At 36.7% G+C, this 19,708-nt stretch overlaps 1 protein-coding gene across 2 annotated transcripts in view; it reads left to right on the top strand.

Moving 5' to 3' along the window:
- The window catches only part of CATSPERE (catsper channel auxiliary subunit epsilon), a 145,238-nt gene that overhangs the window by 32,316 nt on the left and 93,214 nt on the right, over positions 1-19,708 (top strand). For both annotated transcript variants that reach the window (XM_032862885.1, XM_032862886.1), the window contains exons 6-7: positions 3,330-3,354; positions 12,126-12,203. In XM_032862885.1, coding sequence (XP_032718776.1) covers positions 3,330-3,354; positions 12,126-12,203 — 103 coding nt within the window. The remainder of the gene's footprint in view (positions 1-3,329; positions 3,355-12,125; positions 12,204-19,708) is intronic.

The raw sequence follows: 19,708 nt of genomic DNA, 5'->3' as shown, positions 1-19,708 counted from the left end.
TTTTTGTCTTTGGTTTTAGACAGTTTTATTATAATGGTTGTGGAGACCAAAATTTTGATTAAAATTTTGGGGTGACAGCCTTATGAACTTGAATATCAAATCTTTTCCTACTTTTGAGAAGTTGTCAGCCATTTTATCTTCAGGTTTCTTCTCTTCCTTTCTGAGACCCCAGTGATGCATAGATTGTCTCTTAATGGTACCCCATAAGTCTCACAGGCTTTGGTCATTCATTTTTATTATTATTATTATTTTATTTTCTGAACTGGGTTATTGCAAATAATCTGCCTTTGAGTTCACTGATTCTTTCTTCTGTTTGGTCCAGTCTACTGTGGGGCTCTTGTAAATCCTTCAGTGTAGTCAGTGTATTCCTTAGATCCAAAATTTCTGGGTTTGGTTTGGTTTTGTTTTGTTTTATGTTTTCTATTTTTGAACTTCTCATTTTGTTCTTCTACTGTTTTTCTGATTCCATTAAATTGTTGATCTTTGTTCTCTTGTACCTCTCTGGACATCTTTAGACCTGTTATTTTTAATTCCTTTTTAGGGTACTTATATCCATTTTGGGGATCCATTACTGGAATTTATTGTGTTCCTTTGGTGGTGTCAGGATAACCTGATTCTTGATGTTCCCTTTAGCCTTACATAAGTATCTACATATTTGAAGAAGCAGTCACCTCTTCCAAACTTTGGGAGACTGATTTTGCTAAGGAAAACCTTCACCCTGGGATAGAGCATATTATGACCCCAGGTCTCATGAGGTAAGGCACGACAGGGGCATGCGGCATCTTTAGGTTCTGGGAGACATGATGTCTCATTAGCTCAGACCAGTGGGGTCCATAGCATCAGCAACTGTGTGGTAGTTGGTGAGTGTGGTGTAGTCTCCATAGTCACTGCAAGAGCTGGTAGGATTCTTAGCAGCAACTCCAGCTCCAGGGACTAGGGGCCAGAACAGGAAGTGCTAGGGGCCCAAGCCAGTGGTGTGCACGTACTCAGATGTGAGGGCCTACTGTAGTTTTTTGTGTACTGGCAGGGGTCAGTTTCAGACATGCACATCGTGTTGAGGGCAAGGGCCAGGTGAATGCTGGCATGCTAGCAGCTGTAGGAGCCCTAACCATCCATGTGCTCTCCCGTGGCTGTGGTGTCTCACCACAGATGCTGGCACAGTAGTGGAGGCCAGTGAGAGGAGACAGGGCCAGGTCTGGGCTCACAAACAGCATTGAAAGCCTTGACCATTGGGATGCATTCCAACAGCTGCAGGGCTTACCACAGACATGCTCACGGTAGCAGAACAAGTAATGGAAGTCAGGCTGGGGGGCCTATAGGTGCACATTTGGAGAAGCTAGCCCCAGGCACCCACAAGGGGTGGGGTTCGACGCTGCCTCTTGCACTAGCACAGCTGCAGAGGCAGGGGCTAGCTGCCTGTGTGGAGCCCATTCTCTGGCACAGGTGAGGCGAAGGGAATGGGAAGGGACACAAGCAGCTGGGATCTGCAAATGCAAAAACCTGTGGGTTAAAAGCCAGTGAAATCCACAGGGGTCCATGGTGGCTGTACTGATCACTGGTTTCTTCTGTGGGGAAAGTTGCCAGGTCCTCTGTAAAGAGCAAGTCACCGGGAACCCTGGTCGCTGATACTGGGTGGCCCCTGCCCTTCTTCCTTGTTCCTAGTCATGTCTATACATCTCAGCTCTGTTAGTCCCTGGGTGGGTGAAACCAAAGCAGGTCCTTCATGCAATACCCAGAAAGACTGGAGAAGCTGGTCCCTCTCCCTTTCCTGGGGAGGGGAACTCTCTGGCCAGTGAGTTACCTCTTGGCGCTGAGCAGTGTCAGGTTGGTGGATGGGGGGATAGGGACAAAATGAAGCTTTCTTTCTTCCTTTTTTTTTTGAGGTTGTTCTCAGGTTTTTGTTCCACTATGTTGAAGTTTCTTTAGTTGACTCTTAAGCACTCCAGAACTCTTTGTAGATAGCTGTCTAATTCTTGATTTTGTGGGGGACAGAGGCTGGCTTCTCCTACTGCACCATCTTGGTGACATCAGCTTCTCCTATTTCTATAATGATCCCTTCCCAGTTTCTTTCTTTGGCTTTTTATAATCTCTCCTTACCTTAAATGTCAGCACCACTCAGGTTTCTTTCCTTGGCCCCTTCTCACTTTACACTTAAGTGTGTGCACCAACTCAAGAAAGCCAAGCAAATGATAAAAGATCCAACAGAAAGTTGCTTATCTTCCATGGGAATCAGGTTATTACTTTAATGTCAGCTGATACTATCACTCTACAAGGTTACTTTTACTTTTACAATAATAATTTAGTCTTAATATGAAATAAGGCCTTTCTCATATCAGTACAGTTATCCTTTTGCCTTTAAATATTCCTTTACAGATAGGTAATTCAGTGATACACTTCTGTTCTTACTTCCTGCACCTCTGACAAGTAGCATAACACAGGGCAGACATACCAGCCCTGGAGCTATGGAGCTTTTTGATCAACTTAATACCTTGTAAACTCAGCACATTTGCCTTTGTAGATTTATAATACTTATTTTCATTTTTTTCTAAAATCAGATTGAACATATGAAATATTGTTTTCTTTATATGGTCTCAGACACTCACCTCATCCATATTTACTGATTCCCAAAATATCTTCATTTGTTTTATATATAATAATGTCCTGGGCACTGTGCATCAATTAGCCAATAAAAGGACATAGTCCTGAAGCATTGACTTCTAGAGATTATATGATTAAAAAAATAGATATCTTTAACCCACTGAGCCACCCAGGCGCCCCTAGATATCTTTAAATGAAAAAAAAATCACCTTCTAAAAAACATGTAACTTAACATACAAATCAATGTCCCTTTCAGAACATTTATAGTGCAAGGCTGATTAATAAAGGATTTGCATTGCAAATTAATGAATTTGTATTTGCCATAAGTTACAGCATGTAAACACTATAGTTTTTCTTTTTTTCTTTTTTTTTATTTCTTTTCAGCGTAACAGAATTTATTGTTTTTGCAACACTACAGGTTTTCTTAGGCAAAATGATCATGTCACATTTTTAAAGATTTATACTCATGCGACTGGCTATATGAACTCGTAGTATTGTTAAGACAGCATGCAGATTCAAGCCTCTCAGCCCTTTGACATGTGAGAACCAATAGTTATGTTTAATTATAGATATATGTAGCTTTTTAAACATTTAATATTTAATTGTTTATCTGTAATAGAATGTAAGGAAGATATTGAAGGACTTAGAAACATGTATATTGAAATTGGAATATTCAAACTAATATTTAGTGTGCTGTTTACTAAAATATGATTCCTCTTTTTCCCCAACAGAAATTTCTTCCACAATTTAACCCAGGTAAAACATTTTTTAAAAATTTTATATATCCTTCATATATCACTACTATATTATTTCCTTCTAATCATTTATGTTTCCCACAAGGAGAATTTTCCAAACTAATTTTCAACAAAAGAAGCTTAGAGTGCAGTGATACTTCAGATATGGTTTGAGGACCCCTAGAGCTCCACAGACCTTTTCAGGAGATTCATGAGGTCTACCCTTTTCCACCTACATATCTGTGTGAGGATAGATTTTCTCCATATGCTTCCACCAAAACAACATATACCAACAGCTTGAATTGGGAACACAGATGATAATTCAGCTGTCTTCTATCAAATATAAAACCATTTTTCTAATTTTTTTGTTTTGTAAAATAGTTATTTTTCATAAAAATATATATCATGTTAACATTTATGGGTTTATTTTGGCTTTTAAAATAAGCACCTTCCAATCTTCTCAGTTTTAATTTGTACCTGGTAACATGGTAAATACTGATAGATCTAACCCACATAAAACAAAAGCTCTGTGAGACTCTCAATAATTTTTAAGGGTCTTGAGATTGAAAAGTTCTAATATCTGATCTGGAGACTCTTACCCATAGGAAACAAACTGAGGGTTGTTGGAAGGGAGGTGGGTAGGAGGATGGGGTAATTGCATGATGGGCATTAAGAATGTGATGTGGGTATGATGAGGGTGATGTGATGAGCACTAAGTGCTATACACAACTGATTAATTATTAAACTCTACATGTGAAACTAATGATGTACTCTATGTTGGCTAATTGAATTTAAGTTAAAAAAAAAATCTGGTCCAAGGGTGGAAGCTGGCAGTGGAGTAGGAGGACCCTAGGCTTGTCTCTTTCCATAAGTACAACTAGATACTATCAAATTATCCTAAATACACCAGAACTTGACCTGAAGACTGGCAGAATAAACTCTACAACTACAGGTAGAGAAGTCACACTGAAGAAGTTAGGAAGCACAGAGATGCAGTTTGGGAGAGAAACAGATCATGGCCACTGTGGAAGGGAGGGAAGGGTGAGAGCTAAACCAGCACACAGGGGGAGCACACGGGAGAAATGAATCCCATACCAGTTGGCTTGGAAAGTAAGGAGGGCTGAATATTGTGAGTTCTTGCAACCAGCAGGAATTAAAGCCTAGAGTTTTAAAGGCCAGTGAACTTGACTGGGATACAGCCCAGAGAGTACTGCACTGTGCTTGGGAAGAAGCCAGACAACTAGCCGACACACAGCATGGAAACAGTGATGAAGGAGCACCTGCAGCACACACTGGGAAGGTGTCAGTCCCAGAGAGGCAGCACTCATGGAGAGACACCTCTGGGAACAAAGGAATTGGCCGAAACCATTTCCCTATCCTGACCCTCAGTTTAAGCACAGGGCTACCTGCAGGAACCAGTGCAGTGCCAACACTTGCTAACTTACTTGTGTTTATAAAACCCTAACCCCCACACGCACTCCAGTGAAACCACCCATCTGAAACATGCTCGCCCAGTCCCAGTGCAGCAGGCCATCTCCCAGAAGACTGCCCAAACCCCTGCTCACACTGTACTTCCCACTGTGGGAGTTTTGCCAAGCCTCTGTTCTGCCAGCAGTGGCAACAAGTCTCATTTCACAAACAGACCAAAGCACACCTAGTTAAAACATGCCACATTAAGTCCAGGGACCAAATACTGCCTGCAACAGGCAAAGAGAGACTCTGCAGAAAACTGGCCTGAAGGATAAAGCAGCCAGAATGAAATAGCAGAGTACATGTAGCACATATTGGAGACACTCCCAGAAGTGCCAGGCCCTGGGGAACAAGGGACATTACATGGCAGAGCACTACAGGACCTCTTCTTCTTAAGGCCATTACCATCAAGAATAGGAGACATAGCTAATGTTTATAACACAGAGAAACAGACTTAGAGATATAGACTAAGTGAGAAGACAGAGAAATTTATCCCAAATGAAAGAACAGGACAATGCCACAGCCAGAGAGCTAAGTGAAGCAGACATAAGTAACATGCTTTGGTAGAAAATGTAAAGCATTGATCTTAAGAATACCTCAAAAGAGTAGAAGACATGAGTGAGACCTTTAGCACAGAGATAAGGAAAAACATAGAAGAGAGAGAGAGCGTGATAAAATGAGAAACATACTTCATGGAATGAACAGAGGTTAGAAGAAGCAGAGGAATGAATTAGTAACCCAGAAGACAGAATGATGGAAAGTAATCAAGGTGAACATAAGAGATAAAAAAGAATTAAGCAAAACAAGAATAGAGTTAAGGAACTCAGTGACTCAATAAAACATAGTAACATTCATATAATAGGAGTCCCAGGAGAAGAGAGAAAATGGATTAGAAAATTTATTTGGAGAAATAATAGCTGAAACTTCCCTAATCTGCAGAAGGAAACAGATATCCATTTCCGGGAGACACAGAGAACCCCCATCAAAATCAACAAAAGCAGACACACACCAATACATATTGTAATTGAACTGGCAAAATATAGTGATAAAGAAAAAAATTTTAAAGCATCAAGACAAAAAAAGACAGTAACTTACCAGGGAAAACCCATAAGGCTAGCAGGAAATTTTTCAGCAGAAACGTTCCAAGCCAGAAGGAAGTCAAGTGGCAATGGGAAAAATCTGCAGCTGGGAATACTCTTATCCAGCAAGGTTATCTTTCAGAAAAGGAGAAGAGATAGTTTCCCAGACAAACAAAAACTAAAGGAGTTCATGACCACTAAACCAGCACTGCAAGAAATATTAAAGAGGACACTTTGAATGGAAAGGAAAGACCAAAAGTGACAGTATAAAGATAGGAATCACAAAACCAGTAAAAATGAATATTTCAGTAAAAAAAATTCAAGGAATTCACAAAATTGAAGTATGTGAAATATAACAACATATATCTAAAATGTGGGGAGGAGGAGAGTAATGAATGGGTTCAAACTTTAATGACCATGAACTTAACATAGACTCTTACATGAAGAAGAGGTTATATATAAACCTAGTGGAAACCACAAATCAAAAACCACTAATAAATTTACAAAGAATAAATAGAAAGAAATCTATACATGCCACTAAAAAAAAAATCAGCAAATCATGAAAAAGGGAAAGGAAAGGATCAGAGAAAATCTTCAGAAACAATCACAAAGCAGATAATAAAATGATAATATCTATCAATAATTATTTTGAATGTAAAGGGACTAAACGCTTAATGCAAAGATGTAGGGGTGACAGAATATGTAAAAAACCAACACCCACCTACACGCTGCCTACAAAAGACTCAATAAAAGTACCAATACTTATATTGGACAAAATAGACTTTAACCAAAGAGTGTAACAAGAGACAAAGAAGGACACTACATTTTAATAAAGAGGACAAGCCAACAAGAAAATATTACAATTATAAATATGTATACATCCAACACAGAAGCATCCAGTTAATAACAAACATAAAGGAACTAATTGATAATACATTAATATTAATAGTAGGAGACTTTAACACCCCACTTACATCAATGGACAGATCATGTAAACAGAAAATCAACAAGGAAACAATGGCTTTGCATGATACGTTGGGCCAGATGGACCTAACAGATATATTGAAAGCATTCCATTCTAAAATAGTGATTGAAAATTTACTATAAAGACAGTAAAATAATAATAACTATCATAATAAGTAAACCTCCTGGTATAATGAAGCCTCCATAAAACCCCAGAGGACAGGGTTCAGAGGGCTTCCTAGTTGGTGATCACATGGATAGTCAGCAAGAGTGAACACCAAGAGAGGGCATGGAAACTCCTCACCCTTTTCCCATGCCTTGCCCTCTGCATCTTTTCCATCTTGCTGTTCTTAAGCTACATCCTTTTATAAAAGCCAGTAATCTATGAATTTCTCTTCAACTTCTGGATCATCCCTGACTCCTGCATCCAGGGAAATGTTGAGGACTCTTGACCAAGAGCCTGAATGAGTAAGGAATTCCCCAAAGAGAAGCTAAAGACAAGGTCGTTGCTTTGGCTTCCTGATTCTTCCCTCAGCCTGAACTGGGAAGTAATTCACGAGGGAGAAGTGAAAACAGCACCTTATCTCTGGCTTCCTGTTTTTTATTTCCTTGCACTCCAGTATGTGGTTTCTGAGAGTGAGGAAGTAGAAGCTGACAAAACTATTGTCTGAGTTACAGCCTCAGAGCCATTTCCCTGAAGCACACAGAAGTGACCTGGCAACACTTCAAGGTTTCAGCCACAGGCCCTGCCATGGAAGCACGACACAGGATACTGATTCCCCTGCCTCTTGCTGTTATTCCCATCCCAGGGAGTTGTGTCTGCTGCCCTCTGCCCAGCCACCCAGCAGGTGCCTCAACAACAAAGTCCCTGGGCAGACACAGGCCCGCAACATGCATTTATATACATAATTTTTTAATTAACATAGTTTAAATAGTACTTTTGTCCTAGCGTGTGCAAAATAAATAAATAAACCTTCCAATAGCAGATCAAGATAGTTGAATGAGTCCATGTGTCCATGTGTACTCTTATCCCAAATCCAGCTGATGTTATAGAATTTCTTATTAAAGCTATAACTGGAACAGTGAAAAAAAAGCAAGAGAGTGTTTATTATTGGATAATTTTAATATAGGAAATAGAGAGAAAATTCTAGAAGTAGAATACATATTACAGACCCAAATAATACAGAATAACCTCCATCTCACTCAAAACAAAGAAATGCCTTTAGAAAATATGTGTGGAGAATGCCAGTCTACACATTTACATCAACATAGGTGCATTTGTGTCAGAAATAATTAAGGAATCTAAAGCCAGAGTTATAACATTGACTTTGGAACTATGAGTGTTAGAAGATAAGCCCTAGATAGGGGTGATGTTTTATTGTATGTATGGGGATAGAAAATGAAGGCCTCTAACCTATGAGAGAAGGAGGAGCTGAAACTAGTCTCCCTACATTTCGCTAGGGTTTATAAAATATCTGTAAAGTGTGAAAGAGTAAAGTTCCACTCACAGGCTTAGAGTAATTCCAAAGAAATGATATATCCTCTGAGGGCTATAAATGCATTAGGAGTTAGCTACATGAAGTGTCACGTGGATGTTCAAGTTTAGTAGCCCAAGAGTCTGAAGAACATAAAGCCAAGTAATAAACACAAAATGCAAGCAGTGAAATACATAGGGTCCAGGCAGAGGTGACTGCAAAACTCATTTCCATAACCCAGAGCATATAAGATTCTCATAGAAGACAGTCCCTCTGAAAATAACCTCAAAGTAAAAGGTATAAACCAGGGTGCCTGGGTGGCTCAGTGGGTTGGGCCTCTGCCTTTGGCTGGGGTCATAATCTCAGGGTCCTGGGATCGGGTCCCATGTCAGACTCTGCTCAGCGGGGAGCCTGTTTCCCTTCCTCTCCCTCTGCCTGTCTCTCTGCCTACTTGTGATCTCTCTCTGTTGAATAAATAAATAAAATCTTTTTTTTTTAAAAAGGGTATAAACCACAAAAACAGTCTGGAATAGACACATAAAAATCGAGAAAGTTCATACTATTGAAAGCTAGAAATGAGAACCATCTGAAAGACTACTGAATCCTAAATAAGCATTGACAATCAAAACTTTTCAGTAATGATTTTTTTAAACAAAATAAAATGAAAAAGCTAGCCAACAAAACAGTGGAAAATGAAGGGGGATTTGGGTTTAAATTTGTTTAAGGTCCTTATAAGCATTCAGGATAGGGATACTGGATTAACTTTAGCCTACATTAAATATACATGTAAAAATGTAAGATTGTCCATTAAAGTAATAGAAATAATTATGTAATTTCTAAAAAGTAGAGTTCTGGAAGAAGAAATTTTAAAACACTAATAATTTAATAGAAGGTAATGAAACATGAAATAAAGAAAAATTAAAACATAGAATATAGAGCCCTAAAGATAAGATTTTTTAAATCATTTAAATTAAATTAGTAATCAAAATTGTGATTGGATTAAAAGTTACACAGTTAAAGAGTAACACAAAATTTGGAAAGAAAAGGATGCAAACAGGTTAATACTATCAAAACTGGGGTGATGATATGAATGTCAAATAAAAGATAGGTGAAGCCCCAAAACTTTAAAAGGCATAAAGAGGGAAACTATTTCATGACAACAGAAAAATCTATGAAGAGGAAAATAATATCATCTGTACTTAACAATATAGTCTCACCTGATCATAAAGAAGATAGAAATTTCCCTCAATTCATTTCCTGCATCTAACTCTACTTTAAAACAAAAGGCAGGCAAAGAGAAAGTTAGGAAGGGAGGGAGGGAAGGAAGTGTAGACCAATATCCTTGTGTATATAGGTGCAAAAATTCTACACAAATATTAGCAAATAGAATCCAGCAATATATTAAAAGAATGCATTGAAAAAGGCCAGTATCTTCCAGAATGCAACATTGATTCAATACCAAGAAAGCAGAAGACAATATCCATTCCATCAACACAATAAAGAAGGAAATAAATGATCACATAGTAAATTTAAAAAATGAATAGGAATTCCCAATGAAAACACCAATCAAATCAGGAACTGGACAGATGTGCTCAGTATCATCATTATTATTTAACATTGTCTTGAACATAATAGTGTAAGTAATAAGACAAGATGTACAATATTACAAATTTATACTGGCAATAAAGAGTATAAAATACTTATGAATAAATTTAACAAGAAAGACACAGAATCTGTAGCAAGAGCCACTCTCAAATTTTGTTGAATGAGGGACACTGGGTGATGTATGGAACTATTGAATTACTATATTGTACACCTAGAGAATATTATTCAGGCCTTATAAGAGTTGACACTGGAGAATTTCAGTGATGTATATATTTGCATAAGAAAAAGAGCATGTGGGAAGTGTGTATAATATGATCCAGTTTTGTTTTTAAAACTCTTAAAATGTCTCTTTTAAAAAAATACATAAATGTAAATACCTCTTTTTAAAAAAGAGTAAATATGTATACATGTCTGCAAACACATAGTGTGGAGAAAAATATGAAGGATACATACTACTTGTTTAAATCAAGTTACATAGATTGAGAGAGTCTTAATAGGTGAAGAAAATATAAGGAGAAATAAAACCCTGCTATAAAAACCATGGGAGGAGGGAAGGAAAGAAAGAAGGGAGGGAAGGCAGAATTACATAGGGACAATACAGAATTAAGGCAAACAGGTGAAATAGGATAAATAGGAATGTCCTATAGCAATAAAAGGAATGAAATCTTCATATATGCGTATGTGTGTGTGTATATATCCACATAGCCAAAACATAGATCCAGATATAAAACATACAGATGTACAAGTTCTTAACATAAAGAACTTCCACAAATTAATAAATAAAAGACTAACAACCCAATAGAAAAATGGAAAATAGGTAAAGGAAATGAACAAATAGTTCACAAGACAGGAAATACAAGTGGAATTTGAACACATGGAAAGATGCTCAAACATTTCTATAATAAGGGAGATGCAGGTTAAAACTGTACCAAAGCACCATTTCTCACCCATCAGACCGGCAAATTATAAACGTGACAACACATGATGCTGAGAAGGCTGTGAGGAAGGAAGAAATCTCATACATTGCTGATGTGACATGTATTAGAGGAGTTGCTTCAAGAACAATTTAGCAGTATCTATGAAAATTACAAATGCATATGCCTCAACAGTTACACTTTAAGGTCCCAGGTACAAAATAATACATATACAAAGTTGCTCATTATGGCATTGATTATAATGGCAAAGGACTGAGAATGAATGTTTATTAGTAGGTTACTATTTAATTATGATTCCTCCATAATTTGGAATAATAAGCAGTGGGAAAGGTAATGAGAATATGTAAAGATCTCTAAGATAAAATTTTAAGTGAAGAATATAATGTTTGAAAACATGTGTTTAGCATACTTACATTTTTTTTTAAAAGATTTTATTTGTTTATTTGACAGAGAGAGAGAGAGATCACAAGTAGGCAGAGCAGCAGGCAAAGATAGAGGGGAAAGCAGACTCCCTGCTAAGCAGAGAGCCCGATGTGGGGCTCGATCCCAGGACCCTGAGATCATGACCTGAGCCAAAGGCAGAGGCTTAACCATTGAGCCACCCAGGTGCCCCGCATACTTACATTTATATAAAAAATAACATCTGAATTAGTCATGCACAAAAATTTTACAGAAATATAAATAAGGAAACTTACTAATAGTAGGTCCTTGTTGGGTGCAGTGGGCTTGTGGGGATTGAGTGATGGAGTACAGAATGGGAGAGAAAATTTCAACTTAAGTTTTAATTTGTTTTTAACTATGTGAATAAATTGTCTATTCAAGAAAAAATTTAAGAAGAAAGAAAAAAATTAGATCTACATCTATTGAAATGACCATGGCATATAAGTAACAAAAGCAAGTTAGAAATAACATGCATTGTGTGATTTCATTTTTGTAAAAAGTGCAGGGCTGAGGAGTTGCTGTGTCTAATTATGATTGTAGAGAAAGAGATTTATACACATTCATACAGAGTTTTAACATTGGTTACCTCAGGAGTATAGACAGATCTTAACTCTTCCTTCATAGGTCTTTGGTTTGTTCCACTTGTTAAACACACACACACACACACACACGCACACACACACACACAGATCACTTTTGATATTTTTAATGGGATAATCACAATTTTTTAAATAAATAAAAACATTTTTGTGGTTGTGTTTTGCCACAACTAAAAATGAAATCTGTCCAAAATGTAGGGAAACACAAACGCTTTTTATTTTGTAGGTTATTGTTATATGGATATATGATCCAGAAAATGCAGACCCTGAAGAGTTGCTATGGACGGCCCAGGAACCGTCACTAGTAGGTGGAAACATTATTATTATCATAAATTTTAAAATATGCTATCCTTCGAATAATCTATTCTAAGCATTCCAGAACTAACTACATGCATCTTAATTGTCCAGTATCCTTCGCCATCGTAGAGATTTTGAGCCTAATGCTCAATCTCCGCAATTACGAATCTTTCTCTTGAATTCTATCGAGCATTGTCCGTAATTCCTGCGAACTGCATTATTCATGAAGATGCTAACATTCAAAGTGCTTTAAAGATGTTCCTTGTGCATCTATCTTAAAATCATCCTTCAAAAATCTGTCCAGTCGGTTAGTGAATCCTTTACCACTTGGAGACCAGTGAATTTCCTAAAGGTGCAGCACAGCGGATAAATATGGATGATTTTCAATTTATGGTGGATTGCCTTGTGGTTTTTCAACTTTACCATAGCAGTGATAAGCATTCTATAGAAACTCTACCCTGAGCTTGGGTCTTTTCCCCAGGCTAGCGGGCTAGCAATATGTGGTATGATACCAGCACACGACGCTGGGTGGCGGCAGTCATCACAGGAGTAAACCATCAGTACACTCAAACTGTTCTGAACCCATACTACCATTGTTTTCACTTTCAGTACAGTATTCAATGGTTTCCATGAGATATTTAACACTTTATCAAAAACAGACCTTGTGTTAGATGATTTTGCCCAACTGTAGGCTAAATGTAGGTGTTTTGAGCCCATTAAAGGTTGGCTAGGCTAAGCTATGATGTTGGTACATAAGGCACATTGAATGCCTTGTTGACTTACGATATTTTCCATTGACAATGGGCTTATCAGGACATATTCCATCATAATTCAAAGAAAATCTATAAGTTCTTTCTCTGATTTGTTACAAATTTACCTCTTTCGAGACTTGAGTTCTGTCTTCTGCTACAATTAAAGTGTATTGAAGAGAAATATAAAATGAGTGGTTTTAATCTCATGTGATACTATGTCTTAATGAGTCAAGATCTGGTTTTTGAATAGCATGTTACATGCCTCTTGGTAATGAAATTCACAAGAGATGGACTGATAAATCAGAATGACAATCTATCAATTAATTGTTTTATTTGGCAAATGGCTTTAGAGGGCATACAATTAATCAGTTGTAATTAAATACTTTAAGCATTACTGTTACTTAATTTCTAATCCTTTTAAGTGAAAATATGTGCATTTTAATGTTATTTCATCCATGCATACCTAATACTTCGCTTTTGGAAAATTTCATGTTTATTCACGACCATGTCATTCCCATAAAACCTTTCTATGGCTCTTAGTTACCAACAGCAGACTTTTGGCTCTTAAGACACTTGTGGCACACAAAGCCCTGGAATATTCTGTCTCTGCTACTCTTCTCTGGCCTCAGCTCTCCACATGTCCTACCTCTAGCAACAGCACTCTGCTGTTTCCCTGCACACACCTGCTGTTCCATGGCTCTGAGTCTTTGCTGATGCTGTTCCCTCTATGGTAACTGCTCATTCCCTATGTTCATTTTCTCATGTTTTCTGTCTCAATTCAGATATCACTGTGTCTAGGATGCTTGCCTTGACCAAATCAGGATTTTTTCATATGAGTATTTTGAGGGCATTATTTTAATGCTACAGTTTTGGTAAATCATCAACAAAACAGCTCTGGCAAAATAAATGTAAATTGTCTGTTCGTGTTTTTATCAGCCAATATGTAATGCGACTGATGGGCACTCAAATCAGCGTTCCACCTTTCCTCTTCGTTCTCTTCCTGAACCACCTCTGACCTTAAACTCTAAATATTCCCTCATCTTTAACTCATTCCTGTGTTTTATTCTCTCTTTGGACCTCAACCCATCCCTGTCTCTCATTAACTTCCTCTATGAGACTTACCCTGTGCCCAACACCCACACCAGAGAAAAGAGGACCAACCGTGGGGTACAGCTCGGGGTAGGGTACAGAATAACTTACTTGTACAATTTGGTTTAAAAAATATTCGAAAGTTCAGGGTTTTATTTTGAGGTTTTTTTCTTTACCATTTAACTGTAAATTATATCATAAAGAAAAAACATAAAATTTTAGTATACACCTTAATGAATAACTATAATTAGTCATATAACCACTATCAAGAAGTAAAACACTAATAGTAGTACAGAGGGTCCCCTTATGTGCCACCTTCGTGGACATAATTTCTCCCTCCACCTTAGTACCTGATGAGTATAATTCCTGTATCCTTCTAAAGGTAACCATTATTCTGAATTTTATGGTAATAATTCCTCTGCTTTTATTTTTAGTTTTCCTCATGATTCTTAAACAATGAGGTTTAGTGGGTTTTAGGTTTGTGTTTATTTTTCTACTTTATATAAATGGAATCATGTTTTATATACATTGTGCATATTCCTTTTGGGTGGTCTACTTTATATAGGATTTATTTGTGTTGTAATGTACCTATAGTTTATTCATTTTTGTTCCTGTATGATATTTCATCATTTCAACCTACTATACATTTTTTATCCATTCTGCCATTGATGAATTTTGGGTTGGTTTATGTTTTGTTTTGTTTGTAATGAGTGTCGGTTTCTTTTTTGTTCAGCTTTAAAAAAATTTTTTTTAAGATTGTATGTATTTATTTGACACACAGAGAAAGATCACAAGTAGGCAGAGAGGCAGGCAGAGAGAGAGAGGGAAGCTGGCTCCCCGCTGAGCAGAGAGCCTGAGCAGGGCTCGATCCCAGGACCCTGAGATCATGACCTGAGCCGAAGGCAGAGGTTTGACCCACTGAGCCACCCAGGTGCCCCTTGCTCAGCTTTACTGAGATGCAAATGATATATAATATTGTATAACTTTATCAACTTACGGTGTACACTGCTGATCTGATACACTTACATACTGTGAAATGATTACCACAGTAGCATTTTTTAACCTTTATCACCTCACATAATTACTTGTTTTCTTTTTCTTTTTTTTCTCTTCTGTGGCAGGGTTATTTAAGATTTAAGATTTACTCTCTTATCAATTTCCAAGTATTTAATATTGTGTCATTAACTATACTCATCATGCCATACATTAAATTCCCAGAATTTATTCATCTTATAACTGGAAGTTTGTGCCTTTGACCACCATGTCCCCATTCTGCTCACCCCCTCACACCCCGCAATTCCCATTCTACTCTCCTTCTGTGAGTTCAGCTTCTTTTAGAGTCCACATATAAGCACATCATACAGTATTTGTCTTTCTCTGTCAGGCTTATTTCATTTAGCGTAATGCCCTCAAGTTCATCCATGTTGTTGCAAATGGAGACATTTCCTTCTTTTTTATGGTCAAATAATATTCCACTGTGTATTGATGCCATAACTTCTTTATCCCTTCATCCTCCAATAGACAGGTTGCTTCTATATCTTGGCTATTGGAAATAATGCTGCAATAAACATAGGGGTGCATGGATTTTTTGGATTACTGTTTCCATGTTCTTTGGATAAATACCAAGTAGTGGAATTATTGCATCATTCAGTATTTCTAGTTTTAATTTTTGGAGGAAGCTCCATACTGTTTTCCACAGTGGCTGCAGTAGTGGACGTTTATATTCTACCAACAGTGCATGAGGCTCCTCTTTCTCCACGTCCTCACCAACACTTGTTAATCTTATCTTTTTTATTTTAACCATTCTAACAGGTGTAAGGCGAGGCATCTTTTCATGGCTCTCTGAACGTCTTCTTTGGGAAAAAGTCTATTCATATCTTCTGCCCATTTTTAAATTGGATTGCTAGTTTTTGTTTGTTTTTTTTTTTTTTTTTTTTTGCTATTGAGGTCATGTGAGTTTTTCTATATTTTGGATATTACCCCCTTAAGAGATACATGATTTGCAGATATTTTCTCCCACTCTGTAGGATGCCTTTCGCTTCGGTTTTTTTTTTTTTCCATTTTGAATTCCTTTACTGTGCACATATGATTTTTATTCTTTGCTCTCTTGTAGTTAACTATACTGATTGATTTTTGGAAAGTTGAACCAGCCTTACATACCTAGAATGAATCCCAGTTGGCCATAGTATATAATTCTTTTTGTATATTGTTGGTTTCTATTTGCTATTGTATTTCCATTTAGTTCAGATTTTTAAAAATTTTTACATTTCTTTTGAGACTTCTTCCCTGACCCATGTGTTATTTAAAAGCATGTCAATTTTCAAATACTTGGGGATTGTTCAATTACATTTCTGTACTGACTTGCAGTTTAATTCTGTTATACTCTGACAACATATTTTCTATGATTTCTATTCTTCTTTAAAATTTGTTTAATTCTACTATAGGTAATGAATGGTGTTATATTAGTTTCATCTCTACAATACAGTGCAATAATTCTATATATCACTCAGTGCTTATCATGACAAGGGCACTTCTTAAACCCCATCACCTGTTTCACCCATCCTCCCACCCACCTCCCCTCTGATCATCACAAGTTTGCTCTCTATATTTAAGAGTCTGATTTTTTGTATCTTTTTTTCTTAGATCATTTGTTTTCTTAAATTCCACATATGAGCGAAATCATGCTAAGTGAAATAAGTCAGAGACTTATTATTTAATAATAAATATTAAAAATAATAAGACTTTAAAAAAATAAGTCTCTGACTTATTTCACTTAGCATTATACTTTCTAGGCCCATCCATGTTATCATCAATGGCAAGATTTCACTTCATTTTTACAGCTGAGTGGTAGTCCAGTGTATATATATCTCACAGCTTCTTTATCCATTCATCTATCAATGGACACCTGGGCTGCTTCCATATTTTGGCTGTTGTAAATAATGCTGCGATAAATATAGTGGTGCATATATCTTTTCAAATTAGTACTTTTGTTTTCTTTGGGTAAATACCCAGTAGTGAAATTACTGGATCACATAGTAATTCTATCTTTAATTTTTAAAGAAACCTCCATTCCATTTTCCACAGTGGCTACATCAGTTTGCATTCCCACCAACCATCCACCAGAGATTCTTTTTCTCCACATCCTCACCACCACTTGTTTCTTTGGTGTTAGCCATTCTGACAGGTGTGAGGTGCTATTTAACTGTGGTTTTGATTTTCATTTCTCTGATGATTAGTGATGTTAAAGATCTTTCCATGTGTCTGTTGGCCATCGGTTATGTCTTCTATGCAGAAATATCTGTTTATGTCTTTTTCCCATTTTTTAACTCAATTGTTTGATTTATCTTTGGTATTGAGTTGTGTAAATTCTTTATATATTTTGGATACTAAACCCTTTTTTAGATATATCATTTCCATTCAGAGGACTGTCTTTGTTTTGTTGATTGTTTCCTTTGCTGTGCAGAAGCTTTTTATTTTGATGTAGTCCCAATAGTTTATTTTTGTTCTTCTTTCCCTTGTCTCAGGAGATGTATCTAGAAAAATTTGCTATGGCTGAGGTCAGAGATATTACTGCCTGTGTTCTCCCCTAGGATTTTGATGGACACCTGTCTCCATTTGGGTCTTTAATCCATTTTGAGTTTATTTTTGTATACAGTGTAAGAAAGTGGTCCAGTTTTATTCTTTTGCATATTGCTGTTCAGTTTTCCAACACAATTTGTTGAAGAGACTGTCTTTCTCCCATTGTATATTCTTGCCTCCTTTGTCATAGATTAATTGATCATATAATTGTGGGTTTATTTCTGAGCTCTCTATTCTATTCCATTGAACTAGTATGTCTATTTTTGTGCTAGTACCATACTGTTTTGATAACTACAACTTGTAATATACCTTGAAATCTGGAATTGTGATACCTCCAGCTTTGTTCTTTCTCAAGATTGCTTGGCTATTTGGGGTATTTTGTGGGCCCATACAAATTTTAGAATTATTTGTTCTAGCTCTGTGAAAAATGTTGTTGGTATTTTGATAGGGATTGCATTAAATCTATAGATTGTTTTGGGTAGTATAGACATTTTAACAATATTTCTTCTTCTAATCCATGAGCATGGAGTATCTTCCCAATCATTTGTGTCATCTTCAATCTCTTCCATCAGTGTTTTACAGTTTTCAGAGCACAGGTCTTTCACCTCCTTGGTTACGTTTATTCCTAGGTATTTTATTATTTTTGGTGAAGTTGTAAATGGGATTGTTATCTTAATTTCTCTTTCTGTAATTTCTTTATTAGTGTATAAAAATCCAACAGACTTCTGCATATTAATTTTGTATCCTGAACCCTTACTGAATTCACTTATCAGGTCTACTAGGTTTTGGTGGAGTCTTCAGGGTTTTCTTTTCCTTTCTTTTTTTAATTAAGTAGGCTTCTTGCCCAGCAGGGATCCCAGTGTGGGGCTTGGACTCACAAAACTGAGATTGAGACCTGCACCAAGATCAAAAGCCAGACACCTAACCAACTGAGTCACCTATATCCCCTTTAGGGTTTTCTCTATATAGTATCATGTCACCTGCAAACAGTGAAAATTTTACTTCTTCCTTATCAATTTGGGTGCCTTTTCTTTTTCTTGTCTGATTGCTGTGACTAAGACCTCCAGTACTATGTTCAAAGAAAGTGGCAAGAAAGGACATCCTTGCCTTGTTCCTGACCTTAGGGGAAAAGCTCTCAGTTCTTCCCTGTTAAGGTTGTGTCAGCTGTGGATTTTTCCTGTATAGCCTTTATTATGTTGAGGTACGTTCCCTCTAAACCTACTTTGTTAAGGGTTTTTATCATGAATGGCTCTTGTAATTTGTCAAATGCTTTTTTCCTGCATTTACTGAGATGATCGCTTGGTTTTTATCCTTTCTCTTGTTGATGTGATGTATCACGTTGGTTGATTTATGAATATAGAACCACCCTTACATCCCAGGAATAAATCCCACTTGATCTGGGTGAATGATTTTTTTAAATGTAGTGTTGGATTTGGTTAGCTAATATTTTGTTAAAGATTTTGCATCTGTGTTCATCAGAGATATTGGCCAGTAATTCTCTTTTGTTATAGTGTCTTCATTCAGTTTTGGTATCAGGGTAATGCTAGCCTCTTAGAATGAATTTGAAAGTTTTCCTTCCTTTTTTATTTTTTGAATAGTTTGAGAAGAAAACATACTAACTCTTCTTTAAGTGTTCACTAGAGTTCAGCTGTGAAGCTATCTGTTCCTGGACTTTTGTTTGTTGGGAGTTTTTTTAAATTTTTGATTCAATTTCATTGATGGTAATCAATCTGTTCAAATTTTCTATTTCTTCCTGATTCAGTTTGGGAGGTTACATGTTTCTAGGAATTCTTTCTAGGTTGTCCAATTTGTTGGCATATAATTTTTCATAATAGTCTCTTATATTCCTTTGTATTTCTGAAGTATCGGTTGTTATTTCTTCTCTTCTCTTTCCAGATTTTTTCTGTTATTGATGTCTAGTTTCATAGTGCTGTGGCTGGAAAAGATGCATGGTATGACTTTAATATTTTTTAATTTGTTGAGACTTGTTTTGTGGCCTAACATATGACCTACTCTAGAGAATGTTCCATGTGCTCTGGAAAAGAATGTGTATTCTACTGTTTTAGGATAGAATATTCTGAATATACTTATT

This window comes from Lontra canadensis, unplaced genomic scaffold (genome assembly GCF_010015895.1).
Source record: "Lontra canadensis isolate GAN:19392208 unplaced genomic scaffold, GSC_riverotter_1.0 scaffold24, whole genome shotgun sequence".
Classification (NCBI taxonomy): Eukaryota; Metazoa; Chordata; class Mammalia; order Carnivora; family Mustelidae; genus Lontra; species Lontra canadensis.
This window is presented reverse-complemented; position numbering and strand designations above follow the sequence as displayed.